Source organism: Melanerpes formicivorus, unplaced genomic scaffold (genome assembly GCF_026170545.1).
Source record: "Melanerpes formicivorus ecotype bairdi unplaced genomic scaffold, bMelFor1.0.p_v2 SCAF_1, whole genome shotgun sequence".
NCBI classification, from domain to species: Eukaryota; Metazoa; Chordata; class Aves; order Piciformes; family Picidae; genus Melanerpes; species Melanerpes formicivorus.
The window spans coordinates 16,773,900-16,787,964 of record NW_027142353.1 but is presented as its reverse complement, the minus strand read 5'-3'; the positions used below and the strand labels follow the sequence as shown (position 1 = coordinate 16,787,964).

Sequence of the window (14,065 nt, the reverse complement as noted above, 5' to 3'; positions counted from 1 at the left end):
CCAAGGCTTGTTTTTTTGCTTGGTTTTGCTTGTTGGTGTGTGTGTGTTTGTTTTTCTCCTGTAATTTAATAGTAGGAAGCACGTTTCCAGGACAAAATGCAAATGAGACTGTTATGGGGAAAATGACCTTCTATGTAATTTAATTTGAAGTTGGTTATGTAAGTAATTGCATGAACCTTTTTGACTCAGCTTGGGGGATACTGGGATAATATTGGTTTAAGCAATCATAACATCAGGGAAATGAGAGAGAAATACTTCTTCCTTGTGTTTCCTTCCGACCAGGGTTTTGTCAAATGAATAGTAATAGATGATAGTAATAGATGTGTGCAGTATACCTTTAGATAATATGAACAATGGTGCTTCTACTCCCCTAGTTGTGACTTAATTTTATAGCCATTAATCCTGTTTTCTTTTACTTTGTATGATTCAGCTTAGTGGTGATAGTGATAATGCAGAAGCATGTCCCAGGTTGAGCAGACAGATCTGGGAGCTGTCTTACATTTATTTTATGGTGGAAATGAATTCTCTGTGTAGCCCAGAGACACAGGAGACTGCAGCAATGAGAGGAAGAAAGAGCAATAGCAGAATTTCCCATGTTGGAAGCTGGGGAACCTTTGCTACTTAACTAATTCCACTCCCTGTCAAGGCAGCACTTGGACAAATAGCCCAGAGGTCCCTTTGTTAGTTTTCAGATTGAACCTCTTCTGGGTGAATGTGAAAGGCTGTATTACTATTTGCTTTATTGATGGTAATTATTAACTTAAGACACCCAGTTGAAATCCTGGGGTGTGGTTTCTAAAGTAAAATAATACTTGAAATGAAACAAAGCTATCACTATCTGGAAGATTTGTCTATTTCCAAATGCAGTAATGTAATTGGAAGTTTAACATCAAAGCTGTTTAAAATTCTGCTGACCACAGCAGCAGAATAAGAGCAGAAGGCAAGGGAAATTGGACTGGAGTTCAGAAAACCAAGGTAGAACTGACAGCAGTCTGTCTTGGGTAATAAAGGTCAATTGCCATCCTTAGGAACCAGCTTTTCATCAGGCTTCCAAGATATGCCTCCAGAGTTATGCTTAAGGATGTTCTGTGGTACGATTATATCTTTATTGCCAAAGCCCAAAACCTAATTTTGGTATGTTCTTGTTAACAGTTTATATTATCTCTCAGAAACTCCACACTGAGTACTACAGTCATGACCAGTTTTCTGCTTGCCACATCAGTGCATCCAGCCTCAAACCATAACACATAATTAATGCAAATAGTGACACATAGAGAAAGTGGATAAATATGTTTCTTCATGTTCATGATAATAACAGGGAATGTACGTCTTGATCAGCTGTTAACCTGTTTCAAATTATTGACCTTTGTTCAGTGGCGTTTGATTTTTGTTGAAGATACAGGGAGAAAATAGTTTTTGCAGCACAGTAAGTGCAAAAGCAGTTATTGATTTCATGCCATATGAAGGTCATGCAATAAAACCTTCAAATTGGGATCTTTCGAGTTTTACCGTGTTTAGGCCGCACCTTGAGTACTGTGTCCAGTTCTGGGCCCCTCAGTTTAAGAAGGACATCGAGACACTTGAACGTGTCCAGAGAAGGGCAACAAGGCTGGGGAGAGGCCTTGAACACAAGCCCTATGAGGAGAGGCTGAGGGAGCTGGGATTGTTTAGCCTGGAGAAGAGGAGGCTCAGGGGTGACCTGATTGCCCTCTACAACTACCTGAAAGGTGGTTGTAGCCAGGAAGGGATTGGCCTCTTCTCCCAGGCAACCAGCACCAGAACAAGGGGACACAGTCTCAAGTTGCACCAGAGGAGGTTTAGACTCGAGGTGAGGAGAAAGTTCTTCACCGAGCGAGTCATTGGTCATTGGAATGGGCTGCCCAGGGAGGTGGTTGAGTCACCATCCCTGGAGGTGTTCAAGAGGAGGTTGGACGTGGCACTTGGTGCCATGGTCTAGTCATGGTGTCTATGTTGATAGGTTGGACTTAATGATCCTCGAGGTCTCTTCCAACCTTAGTTATACTGTGATACTGTGTTCTGTTACATGAGTTGATAGTACTGTTGTGTGTTAGAGAAGGTGAGAACATGCAGTTCTGGTCACACTGACTGCTCATGGGTGTTAGGCAGGATGACTGAGAAGCAATGGTTTTAGGATAGATTCTTGATGTATCTTTAGCTGAAACATGTAAACAGATAATGTATGTTAGGTACAGCACTTCAGAAAAATTATCTTAGAGCTGTCTAACTGCAAGCAAACAATTGGAGAACTGGAAAGTTTCTGCACCAGCTCGTGAATGTTACTGCATGGTGTAATACATAAGGCTGCTACAAACATGTATATGTATGCAGATATACACAAGGAGTGCAAAAGTTCAGCATCTTTTGACTTTTGCTTTGCAATTGGATTTTCTAGTAACTGGCAAAGGAAAGATCAAGTTTGTTTCTCAAGCTGGTTCCTCAGCCTTTCAACGTTTGTTAAAGCAACGACAGTTTCCATTTCAAGGCAGATGAAAAATAATAAACATGGAGCAAAGGAAGCTGCAGTAATCTTTAGCCAGAATATGTTGATAGGGACTAAATTAGAAATTGATTAATGCAGATTTGCTGGCTTTTGTTATTTTTAAATTTACATTTTTTGGCCTATGACAGCTCCTTTGTACTGTTAGCTGGAACTGTAATGAATGTGTTTCCATCACCTTGGCATGATTGTTTTGCTAAGGTGGACCATAAGCAGCCTCTTTATCTATCTGAATTTAATGTTTCCAGTGGAATGATGGATACTGTGCCTGAGACATCCTGTTTTCAAATTGTGCATGTTACTGTAAAATCTGCTCCAGTCCTTTTCAGAGGCTTCCATTCTGTTGTTTTTTTTCCTTTGAAATCATATTAATCTTAATTTATGCTACTGATAGAAATTGTCACTTGCTAGGGACCATTACTGGGGAGTGGTAATTAAAATTACATGCAGTGGTGCTGCAGTGAGATGTAGAAGGAGGGTGTTGCAGGAGTGGAAGCAAACGAGCCTCCTTGGGAAGAGCTGCTCAGGGAGATACAGTCTTCTGAACCCTTTGCCCTGCTTCTTCCCCCCTGTTCCTTCATATCTGTGCTTGCCATGGATGATTGCATTTGTTTTGATACGTACACACAAAGTACTCTGAGAGCTGCGTTGCAGTTGAGTTCAGGTAGATTTTGCAGTCTTAACCTTTATATTTTTTTAAAAACTTTATTGCCTTATTCTTCTCTCTGGCTTTTAAAACACTCTTGCTTTCATCTGTGCAGAATTTATCTCCTGAGGATAAAATTTTCCTCTTTTCTCCATGATAATTTAGTTTTGCAATTCTTGTCTGTTTCTACATCACCTTTAACTTCTGGTCTGAGTACTTTTCCACTTGTTTCCTTTTGCATGAGTTTTGACTGCTCTGCTGTTCTGGTGGTGCCAGTCTTAGCCACCTAGTTTCCAGCTTTTCTTATCAAATCTCTGTTTCGACATTTCTAGCCTAAAGATGGGGAGGCAGCATTCTGTCACTGTGTTCTTTTTTGCCTGCTGAAAGGGCAATAGAATTTCTAATTAAACTTCACTTTCTGTAACCAGACTAGGTTGGAGGAAAAATCTGCTTCCAATCACCTTGGTTTGCATATTTTTGTCAAAACCTTTATTAGCTTGCCTACCTTCTGATCATGGGCTACTTTGAGCTGTTTTCTGTGTATGAAGTGCCAAATATGACTTTGACTCAATTAGTCACAAACTAATGATTACACAAATGGTACTAAATGACCCATAGCTGACAAGTAGTTTTATCCCCATTTACTTCTGGGGTTTATGCTGTTGCATTATTTCATTTGCTTGGAAAAATCTGTAGCCTGTGCAAGGTAAAGTACTGAGAAAGAATGTTGTATATTTTGAATAAGTTCTAATGTACAGATGGATTCCTTACCAGCATGAGGCACAATATGTCAACCAGTGACATTCTGGTAACAAAATCAAGATGCTGCTGCATTGCTTAATTTTTTTTCTTGCAGTTGTCAGATTTGTTTTTAACAGAGGTACCAGTGATAGCAGCAGGGCTGACCTGTATGAAAACATGCAATTTAAACTCTGAAACTCAGTGTCTATGCTAAGCTTCATATTAATTTTGAGGGAAAAACGTAGGTTTTGTTTGTAAGGACTGAGTGGTGTCTTCACTGGGAGTTGTTACTTTTTTGTATCTGTGTTGGTCTGTGCTATCTAATTTTTTTTTACTTGTTTTTTTTTGAACTGCATGCTGAAAACTAGGACACGAGTTGACAGATCTTGAAAGAAGAGAACTACTGGCAACAGCAGCGTCTTTGTATGTGGCTGAGCAACTGAGATCACAGCAATTTTTAGGGAATCCAAGGTAAGTTCACTTCTAGGAACTCAGATCTGCTGATGCATTTGGTTAATGGCATTTTCTAGTACACGAGAGACACTGGTGAGCAACTGTATGGTTTCTTAATATAGCCTGTGTTTTCTAAATTCAAATGAGCTACGGCTTACATTTCCCTACTCACACAAGTCATACATGATTATTTTTATTCTACATATTAGCAAACTAATAGGCACAAAAATGTGTTACAAGCCAGTACAGTAATTAATGCACATCAGGAGTTTCATTAATGCAAAATGTTGCTACATTAGTAACTAACCACAAATTGAGCATCACGAATTTCCCCTGTGCCCATTTGAAGTGATCTAAGCACTTTGGGATAAAATGAATATTCAGATACAGAGCTTGAAATATTGTAGATTCATGAGTAATTTGCTACTTTGATGAGGAACTTCAATAGTTTAGGGTCTAATTCTGGAGATGCTTTCTGACTGGCAAATGCTGGAAGAGTCAGCACCTTTGCTTTAAAGTATGTTTTGGTGCTTTTGTTCCCTTGCTCCCTCATACTTTTGGATAGTAATTGTTGGCAACCTAGGTAGTACTGGTAATTGGCCAGCCATTGCAGTAGTTTTTGTCAAAATATTAATTCAAGTTTTTGGCTTTTTGGAACAGAGTGCTTTTTTCCACTAGGATGTTTCTAGCTTTCGTTATCCTCTGGCCTATCATTGTCGATGCCTTAATACCATCTGTTAGAACAGAATTTGTGGAACTTGCTCGGATAGTTGGTGTTTGCGGTGGTTGCAGGCCTAGAATCCTAACATCAGTATGACTCTTCTTGCCTCACATTCTTTAACGTAGTTACATGTATGTATGTTAGTGTGAGAGGGTAGTCTGAATGCAGCATAGACATTATTCACATTCCATGCCAGTGGTTTGACAGTGTATTCTATTACTGATTTTACAGTGGTCAGGAATAAATCAAATGTGGTTTCAAGTCTTTATTTTTATTTGTTCCCACGAAGATAAATAGTACCATATGGTGTTAGGAAAAAAAAAAGAAAGAAAGAAAAGAAGAAGAAAAAAATGAGACAGGGCAAGCATAACAGCTTTGTAATATATAGCATATGTAGGGCTACATCATTGTTTGCTTTATGCACCTATAGGGGAAAGTAAAGCACCTTTTTATTTCCTTCCATGAGTTGCATTGTCCATAGCAAAAGGCATAAGGAGAAGAACAGAAACTCGAAGGACACTGTTCCCTAAATAAAAGATGAATGAGGGAAAATAAGGAGAAGTCTTGATTGTAGTTTTATGGGCCAGCATAGGAAGTTAAGTAGTCTGGTACTTCTATAGAGAAGTAATGGATTACTTTGTACTTAAGGTAAGGATAGGGATTGTTGTTTTAAATAGTGTTTCTTAAACTGCTGTTGCATTCCCTGCTCTTGACTGAGATTCTTTTTTTTTCTTGGCCTGTAGAATTTCTTACTTAAAAACCCAAAACCAAAACGGAGTCCAATTTGAAATAACATTTTAATGTTTCCTTTCTATTGCAAGTATTTTCTTTAAGTACTAGGTACATATGTCTCAACAGAAAAGACATATACAAATATTCTAGCCTGAGATATCAGATGTGTAAACAAAGTGTTGCATTGAGCAGTCTGACATGGTTATTTATCATTTTGAGCTGCATTAGGGAAAGAAACACACACCTTGTTTGAAAAAAAAAATCAGCTTATCTTTGGAGTCGTAGCCAAACTCCCTCACATATATTCCTGCAGTGTGAGTAGAGAAGGCAGCAGGGTTTGACGACTTGAAGTTTATAAGATGTGATTAGGGTCTGATTTTTCAGATTTTTAAATGGTGAGGCTAAAATAGCATTTCAATACCGGGAAGACTGGCTTTCTCTTGCCATGATGGAGTGTCCTTATATTCACCTCAGCTTTCAAAGGATGATTTTTTTCTGTCTGTTGAGGCCTATGTGGATCTGGACTGAATCCTTCAGAAGTTGAGCCTTAAATTTGCCTCTAAATGGTGACTGAGTGTGGTTCTTATCCAATAGGTTTCAATCCACATGGATTGTTCAGTCTATATCAAATTGTTTTAATCATAGTAAAGCTGTCTGAGGCCAAGTAAGATCTCTGTAATATAAAAAAGAGGGGAGTTCTGGAGAAAACCAAATCTGGTAATGATACCCTTTCTTTAAAATAATGGAGTCTTCAGAAGAAAAGGCAAAGACAGAAGGCAGAGTTGAGGTCAAAGGATTGTCCGATGTCCTGGACAGGGTTCTCCATTTCTTAGAGCAGCTAATGGACTCCCTCTAGAGGGGACTGAGGACTGTGGAGCATACAAGTTTGTGCCATCTGTCATGGCATGTCCTTAACTTGCCCAAACTGCATCTGACTTATTTTTGGAGGTGTTCCATGTCATGGGTTCTTTTTGAGGAGCAGAGTTGTGGCTATAGAAAGTAAATCTTTATTGGTATGACTTCAATCTGTTCAAAACAAAAATGCAGAGTAAGAACCTGTGCAACTGGCAACAAATCAAAAAGGCCAGTCGTAATCCTGGATGTGGTTCACTGTGGCAGAACTGGGTGTTTGGAGTCTGTGTGGATTTTAAATCCATGTTGGAGGAAGCAAGTGAATTAGAGTGCACGCTCCAAAGTTGATCCATAACATTCTCCTAGTGGTTTGGTAAAGTGCATCGACTTGTGTTGACAGCAGATCTTTTTCTTTTGCCCATACTGGAAGCAATTGAGGAATTCTTATGTAAGGAATTGCACTGAAAAGTAGTAATTTTGAAATTATGCATTATTTCTTCCAAAATTCTCACAGATGGCAAATAGACAACTTTTTGCTTGAGTTGAGTTATAGGCTTATCTTTGGTTTTGGTTTGTTTTCTTTTCCCTTTAGTGAGACATATGTATAATAAAGATTCTTCCATGACTGCAGGGGTATTTTGGGTTTCCTTTTTCCCCTGTATGATTTATTCAGCCCAAACTCAGGATTGTTATTCTAGTCAGATAGATGGAGGGAACTGTGCTTGGAAGTTTGCACAGAAACTCCCTTTCACTATCGGTTACTGAGGCTGTAATCAGATAAAATGCAGCTGAGCCAGATTAAGGAATCGCTGGCCCAGCCTTCTCCTCCCTTGATTTCTGCCTTTCTTCCTCCTTCCCTAGGTATGCAGGCATGATTTTGTGTGTAGTTGCTTTCTACTCTGGCTCTGCTAAAATGACCTCTATTATCCTAGAAACAGTTTAATAATAGTTTACTTCAGATCATTCTGACAGAACCAGGTTAAGTACTTGTGAAAAGTGAAATTATTCTGGAAGAGCGGCAAGAGTGGGAATGTGTGAGGAGGAGGTGAGCAGATGATGGCTTATAAAAATGATACAGAGGTGGGCCTTAGCTCTGTGCCACAGATCAGACTAGTAGCAGTCCCGTGATAGGGGGTTCTCAACAGTCAGTGACATTTGCAGGCATGTGACTGGAAAATATGTGTTTTGAAATCTCCTGAGTGACTGAATCATCAAGTGTAATGCTGGAATGTGCTCTGATGATCAGCGTGCTATCGCCTCATTAGGATCAGACACCCAACTTTCTTCATTTAGTTTCAATTAAGATTTGACCCCTGTAGTGGGATTCTTTGTTGCAGAAGTTGACATGGCATTGAGGTTAATACAGGCCACAAGCTGAAGGCTGTTTTGCTTTTGCTGTGTTAGAATAAATTGTGTTATGATTGGAATGGAGCACCCATAGGTGTTTCCACTGTCTGCATTGCTATATGTCCCCAGCCTCACCAACAATCTCCTGAAATTAATTTGCTAGCCACTTTCTAGAACATCTGTAGGAGACCTGTACATGCTTAGACATACAGGAATATTTACTTTTGTTATGTAATTGAATATTTACATCTTTCTCTCTCTCTCTCTCTATATATATATACATACATATATATACACATTGAATATAAATTTAACTGGCTGTTATTAAACAGTTTGTCTTGGGAGAAGATTGTTGTGGGGTGGTGGTTGGTTTTTTTGATTTTTTTTTGCCCCCTTTTTTTTTTCTTCTTGTTTTTGGTATGTTTTGAATGATGATTACGTATGAATATGCTTGTTATTTTGTGAGCCAGATACTAATGTGAATATTTCACTGTGATATCTAGATAATAGTGGCACATGTTTCCTCCAGGAAAGAGCCATGAATGATTGATGATTGCTTCATTGTTCAGCTTTCAGTTATTTTACCTAGGACTTATCCTACTTATTCCATAGTCTAGTTTATTGTGAAACTGGTGCCACCCACAGCTGCTGAACAGATTTACAGCATCTAGTAAAATCCCAAGGTCTTCTATACAGAACTCAATCTTGTTTCAAGTGGAAACATATTTTGGCTGAAGTGAATCCAGCTTATTTTACATCTGTTTGATGTAGTTAGCCTTTGAGACCAAAAATTATGTTGTACAGTTGAATCTTCGCACTTTGGCTTCAGACTTGTTTTCATTAGTGGGTTGGGAGTGGAACAGGAGAGTGACTCTCCAGGTGTGGCTACACGGTGCTATCTCATGGGTCTGCTAATGTGATGTTTATACTTCTAAACCCAATTGCCTGCAGCACTTCCTATGCGTTGCTTGTGTTGGCTGCTAAGAGTATTTTCCTAATTTTTCTATGAGTTTCTCTTTCATCATTTATGACTTGGAAAAAAACAGTGAGGCTGCATGCCTCTATTACCTGATACTACATGCAAAAAGATGGTAACACTGGAAAATGTTTTATATTGCTAAAACCCTAAAGGTTTATTTTGCTCTTGTGTGTTTCATGTAGAAGACTGGGAAGTCCTGAGTTAAAATCCTAACTCTACTTGTGGGACCTTAGAAAAGTCAGTTGGATTGGTCCTCAGATTACAAAAAGACAAAATGACTGTAATAGCTCATTACTGAAGTTTTGTAAATAGTTATTTATCAACATATGCAAAGTATTTTGAGACCTAAAATGAACAATGTCTTCTAAGTACAAAATAATACTTTTAGTGTATAGTGAGAAATTACAGATAAAACTCAAGAGGCTTTTGTCAAGTTCTGGAATAGCTAGGCTGAATTTTTATAGTGTGGTGGACATAGCATGACTGGTGAACTGCAAGAACAGAAATGGATTTTTTTAAAAAATTATTTATTGTAGGTATGTGTTAAGGTTGATTTGGTACAGGTGTGTTGATGTAAATCTTTAGCTGATTTGGGTGCCTGCTTTGCCTCCTCATTGCATGATTAGGGCAGTGAAGGAACTGCTCAGAGAGCAGTGAAGCCCTGCACCTCTCTGGTATGCTCGCTTTCACATAGAATACACTTATTACCCTACTGGAGTCTGGGACAGAGCCAGCTCTTTGCCAGCCTAGGGCTTCCCCATATGGAAGGATGGTCAGCTGCCCAATAGGAGAGCTTTCTGGCTCTCCTGCACTGCTGGAGCAGCACAAAATAAGGTTATGTTACATTAATTTTAAAAAGAAGGAAGATGATGTCAGGAAAAATTGTTAGAGTCATCTGAACTGGCATCCTGGAAAGGGGGAGAGTTCTTAGTTGAAGTGCAGTCACAGGCACTGCTGAATTATATCAGTTGCACTATGTGATTTTATATTCTGCCCCCCCCAACCTGCAGTAATAACAAGAACAGTTACTGAGAGTACAGCTAAATATATATACTTTGTTTTACCCTACAAATACCCTCACATTGGAGTTATGCAGTCACATTTAGCTCATGAAAATAACACTGTCTTATCCTTACTCTTTTGGTCCCCTGGTGAACAAGTCAAGCATTCTTTTCACGATTTAGTGTTAATGCCTTTGAAAGTCCTCCATATGTTTACGTAACTACTGCAGCTTCAGACTCTTACCCTCTTCTGGATGTTTTGTTGTTCGCTGTAGACTAACCAAGGTACTAAGACTATTCTCCCATTTTTTGTCTTATGTCCTTGCTTTAATAGACCCTTTTCATCGTGATAAGCTTCTCTTGTCTCTTTGGGTGTTACTTAATGTTGTTGTTTGGATCTCTCATACATATTCATGTATTTTTCGATTTTTGTGGGTTTTGGTAATCTTGCTTTAGTCACTTCTAAACCGGCTGCTCTCTGTAATATTCTGTCTGTGTTACTTACCTTTACACATTGTTCAGTTCTTAACATGGAAAGAAGATTATGTGTGCTGGAGTCAAATAAATAGATGGAAATAAATGAAGCAGTGGAAATCAACTTTTATGTAAAACATAGAAGTTGAAATGGGACATTTCAAGGTAGCATTTCTACATAATGTATGGTTTTAAATTTGATTACATGAAATCAATGGAATCAGAATTGATAATATAAATAATATAAGGTATTTATATAGTCATTTGAGAGCACAACCATCATTCCATCCGATTCATGAACATGTATTCCAGAAACAGAACAGTCTGTTATGGGAAATTTTCATAGTCTGTCATCCCTTTGTAGGAGAAAAGGTGTCCTGGGCACACAGGAATCTGTGCTTGCTTAAATCCATGCTTGCTTAGTTTTTAGGGCAGATAACTGTTATGAAATCATCATGAAGATAATAATGAAAAGGTTGAACTTCACTGAGCATCTCTTGGGAAGATTCCCAGTGCAGTGGCATGCATTTTGCTGAAGTGATTGCTGGTGGGAAAGCCATTCACCAAAGTAAATGGACCTGGCTAAAGTCCCTATGTTTATTTTTTTTTTTCCACCATGTCTGCTGGGAAAACAGGAGCTGCTGGAGGAGCATTATAGCTTCTGTGGGTACAGTTCACTTAACACTGAAGCTTGAATTTATGCGGTATTCATATTTGAGTATTTCCTGTTGTGACACTGTATTCCTGGCCCTTTTTAGTCGAGAATCTGGCCCTTTTCTCATCCATGACCTCTACTTCTGCAAGATGCTCTCTTTTGCTGTGAGACCTCTCTCTCTTTACTTTTATCCCTTTTATAAGCTGAGAAATTCTTTCCTGTCAATGTAGGTTTACACCATCTAAACATGTTCTTTAATATTTGTTTCTATGTAAAAAGTGCATATATGAAACCATAGAACTAACAAGGTGTGTGCTAATTGCCATGTGTCCCCTGGTTGTTTTACAGCTATTTTTAGTGTAGCTTTTCCTCTCCATCTGTATATTTTATTTGGAGTTTCAAAGGGCAGGAATGAAATTGTGTTGGAGGTTTTTATGGAAGGAAAAAGTTTTTACTTTGGGGGACTCTGAGCTCAGTAAATGCATGTAACTATGCTCATGTGAGAAGCTTTACTGATGTTTCTTTCCTATGATTATTAGCATAAAAAGATAAAGATGAACACCAACACTGTATCTTGTGAAGTTCCTTGAGGCATTGTGGTATCCTGCTGTTTGTGTCGGGTACAGCTTATTCTGGATGCTGTTGCAGCAGAAGTGTTGTCAACAAAATACATGGGAAGAAAAAGTCTCTCATTCAATATTTCTGCATACTTTTACATGTGTGTGTCTTGATTTGTCCATTCTTTAGCATTCTTGCTTCATTCATGGTTCACAAAGGCTGTAGTTAAATATAAGATATTGATTGAAGGGATAGATAATTCATTAATACCTTTGTTACTGAGTATTACAATTTTCAACCGTTTCTTTTTCCTTTGACTCAGCTGCAAAAGTGGGATGGGACACAGAATGGCCTCATTATTGTAGGAGTATTTCTCTGTTCCCTGCAATGATTCCAAAAGCTCTTGCACACTTCATCAGTATTATTGTAATTCTTTGGCTGCAGGATATTTGGCAGCTGTTGCACCCCACTGGCAAATCCTATTCAGACTTCACTTCCATTCACCATTGCCATTGGAGAATTGATTTCTCTCTCCTCTGCTCTAACCTTTCCCAATTCATTTTGGATTGTTCAATGTGAAACATTTTAATTTCATATCATACAGCCATTCAGCTCACAATCCTTTTTTAACCTGTCACCAGGGTAACAGCGTAGCATGCTTTCTTTAGGCAATCAAGTTTTTATTTCACATGCTTAATGTTGCATTAAATGTTTGCGTTTTGTTTAACCCTCTTAAATACTTTGAACTGTGGCTATATTTTGCAGGGTAATCAAAGCCTCTGATTTCAGTGTCAAATCTTCATAGAAATTGCCTTACTTAAAATAAAAAAATAAGAAATCAGAAGATGAATACAGTAATGGGAAAATTATTAATAAATCCCCAAAAGGCTGAATGAGACAAGATTGGCAAAAATATTTTTCTTCTAGGAAAAAAAAAACCACAAAAAAATCTTCCAGAAGCTTATATGATAATCTTTAGACATAGGTTTTTGGATTACTTTTACCTGGAAGTGCTTGTAATCAAATTAATGCAAATATGGGATTAACCATGCAATAACATGACTTTAAGATGTGAAATGTCTGGCCGATATGTGTCAGCCTGCTTCAAACTGCTTGCCAGATATGTGTATGGAACTGTAAGCTGCATAACAAGTGATTTATATACATAAAAATTACAATTTAATGGGACGATGCAGTTGGTTAAAAAGAAATGGGGAATTTTTAGGTAATTTAGAATAATAATGAATTTAGAGTATGTTGCTGTAGCTGATTACGAGAATAAAATGAAATGGATATTTTCATATCTGAAAATGCATTGATTTCTTATAACTGTGACCCTACAGAGCTAGTCCTGCTTGCCTTCTTAATAGAATGAGAACCAGCTAGATTGTTCCCTACCTATGTGGATGGAATTAAATAAAAGTCTGTAATAGATGTCCTTAAAACACTCAGAATTTCATATACTGTCTGTAATTACAGGTGTAGTCTTAAAGGCTGTTTATCTGTCATGTTCTAGCCTCAGTTATGTGGGTATAACAGATGGGGGGTGGGGGGAAAGGAAGGGTTTAATTTTGCCATGAGCAAAACTTAAAAACATGGCATTGCAAAGAAGCCCAGGCTGAACTTGTATATATTGAATAAAACCCACTCTAAGGAAAGGCCTAATAATGCATTTTAACACTTAGGATTATTAACTGTCCAAAGTTTCTCATTTGAAAAATAGATCGTATGTATTCACCATTGTTAAAAACAAGCAAAGGCAGAGTATTTGCGTTACTGTACTAGCTGGAGTGTTTGAGCTTGCATCCGATACAGCTCTATTTGAGGAGACAGCTGCTTATTACAGGTCAGACCCACAGAGTTGACATGGGTAGAATTTTTCTTTCAAAAATGTATAGACAATTACACAAGGATAGAAATACAGTTTCTTCTGTTAATTTCAAAGCTTTCTGTCCAGCTTCCTTTTTTCCCCAAGTTGTACTGTAAGCTACCAAATGTCATTAACTGCCAAAGGAGGTTTGGCAGCATTTAGTTACTGAATTTTACCAAAAGGAGCCAAACATATGGTAACAGTTAATTTATTGGTGGTTCTAACCTCAAGGGAACTCTTACAGACAGCATATTACCTTTTTATCTAACATATTTTAAATAAAAGAGCTGTTGACTTGAAATTTGATATGCCAGTATAGAAGCTGACCTTCAGTATGGTTATGCTCAATTCAGTCCTGTTTAAGGGTAAGACTAAAAGTGTAAACATACAAGATTGAGCTAAGACATTTTTTTCTCTTCAACTTTTAGAGAGGCAGGTCACTTCTGCGTACTTTTAGTGTGTATATGTGTTTAGGTGAAGATATTGAAGAAACATTTACAGAAGAAAAATGAGTCCTG

At 38.0% G+C, this 14,065-nt stretch overlaps 1 protein-coding gene across 1 annotated transcript in view; it reads left to right on the top strand.

The window, feature by feature from the left end:
- Positions 1 to 14,065, top strand: part of PCCA (propionyl-CoA carboxylase subunit alpha) — a 337,899-nt gene that overhangs the window by 181,408 nt on the left and 142,426 nt on the right. Inside the window, exon 18 of the mRNA XM_068163688.1 lies at positions 4,274 to 4,376. Coding sequence (XP_068019789.1) covers positions 4,274 to 4,376 — 103 coding nt within the window. The remainder of the gene's footprint in view (positions 1 to 4,273; positions 4,377 to 14,065) is intronic.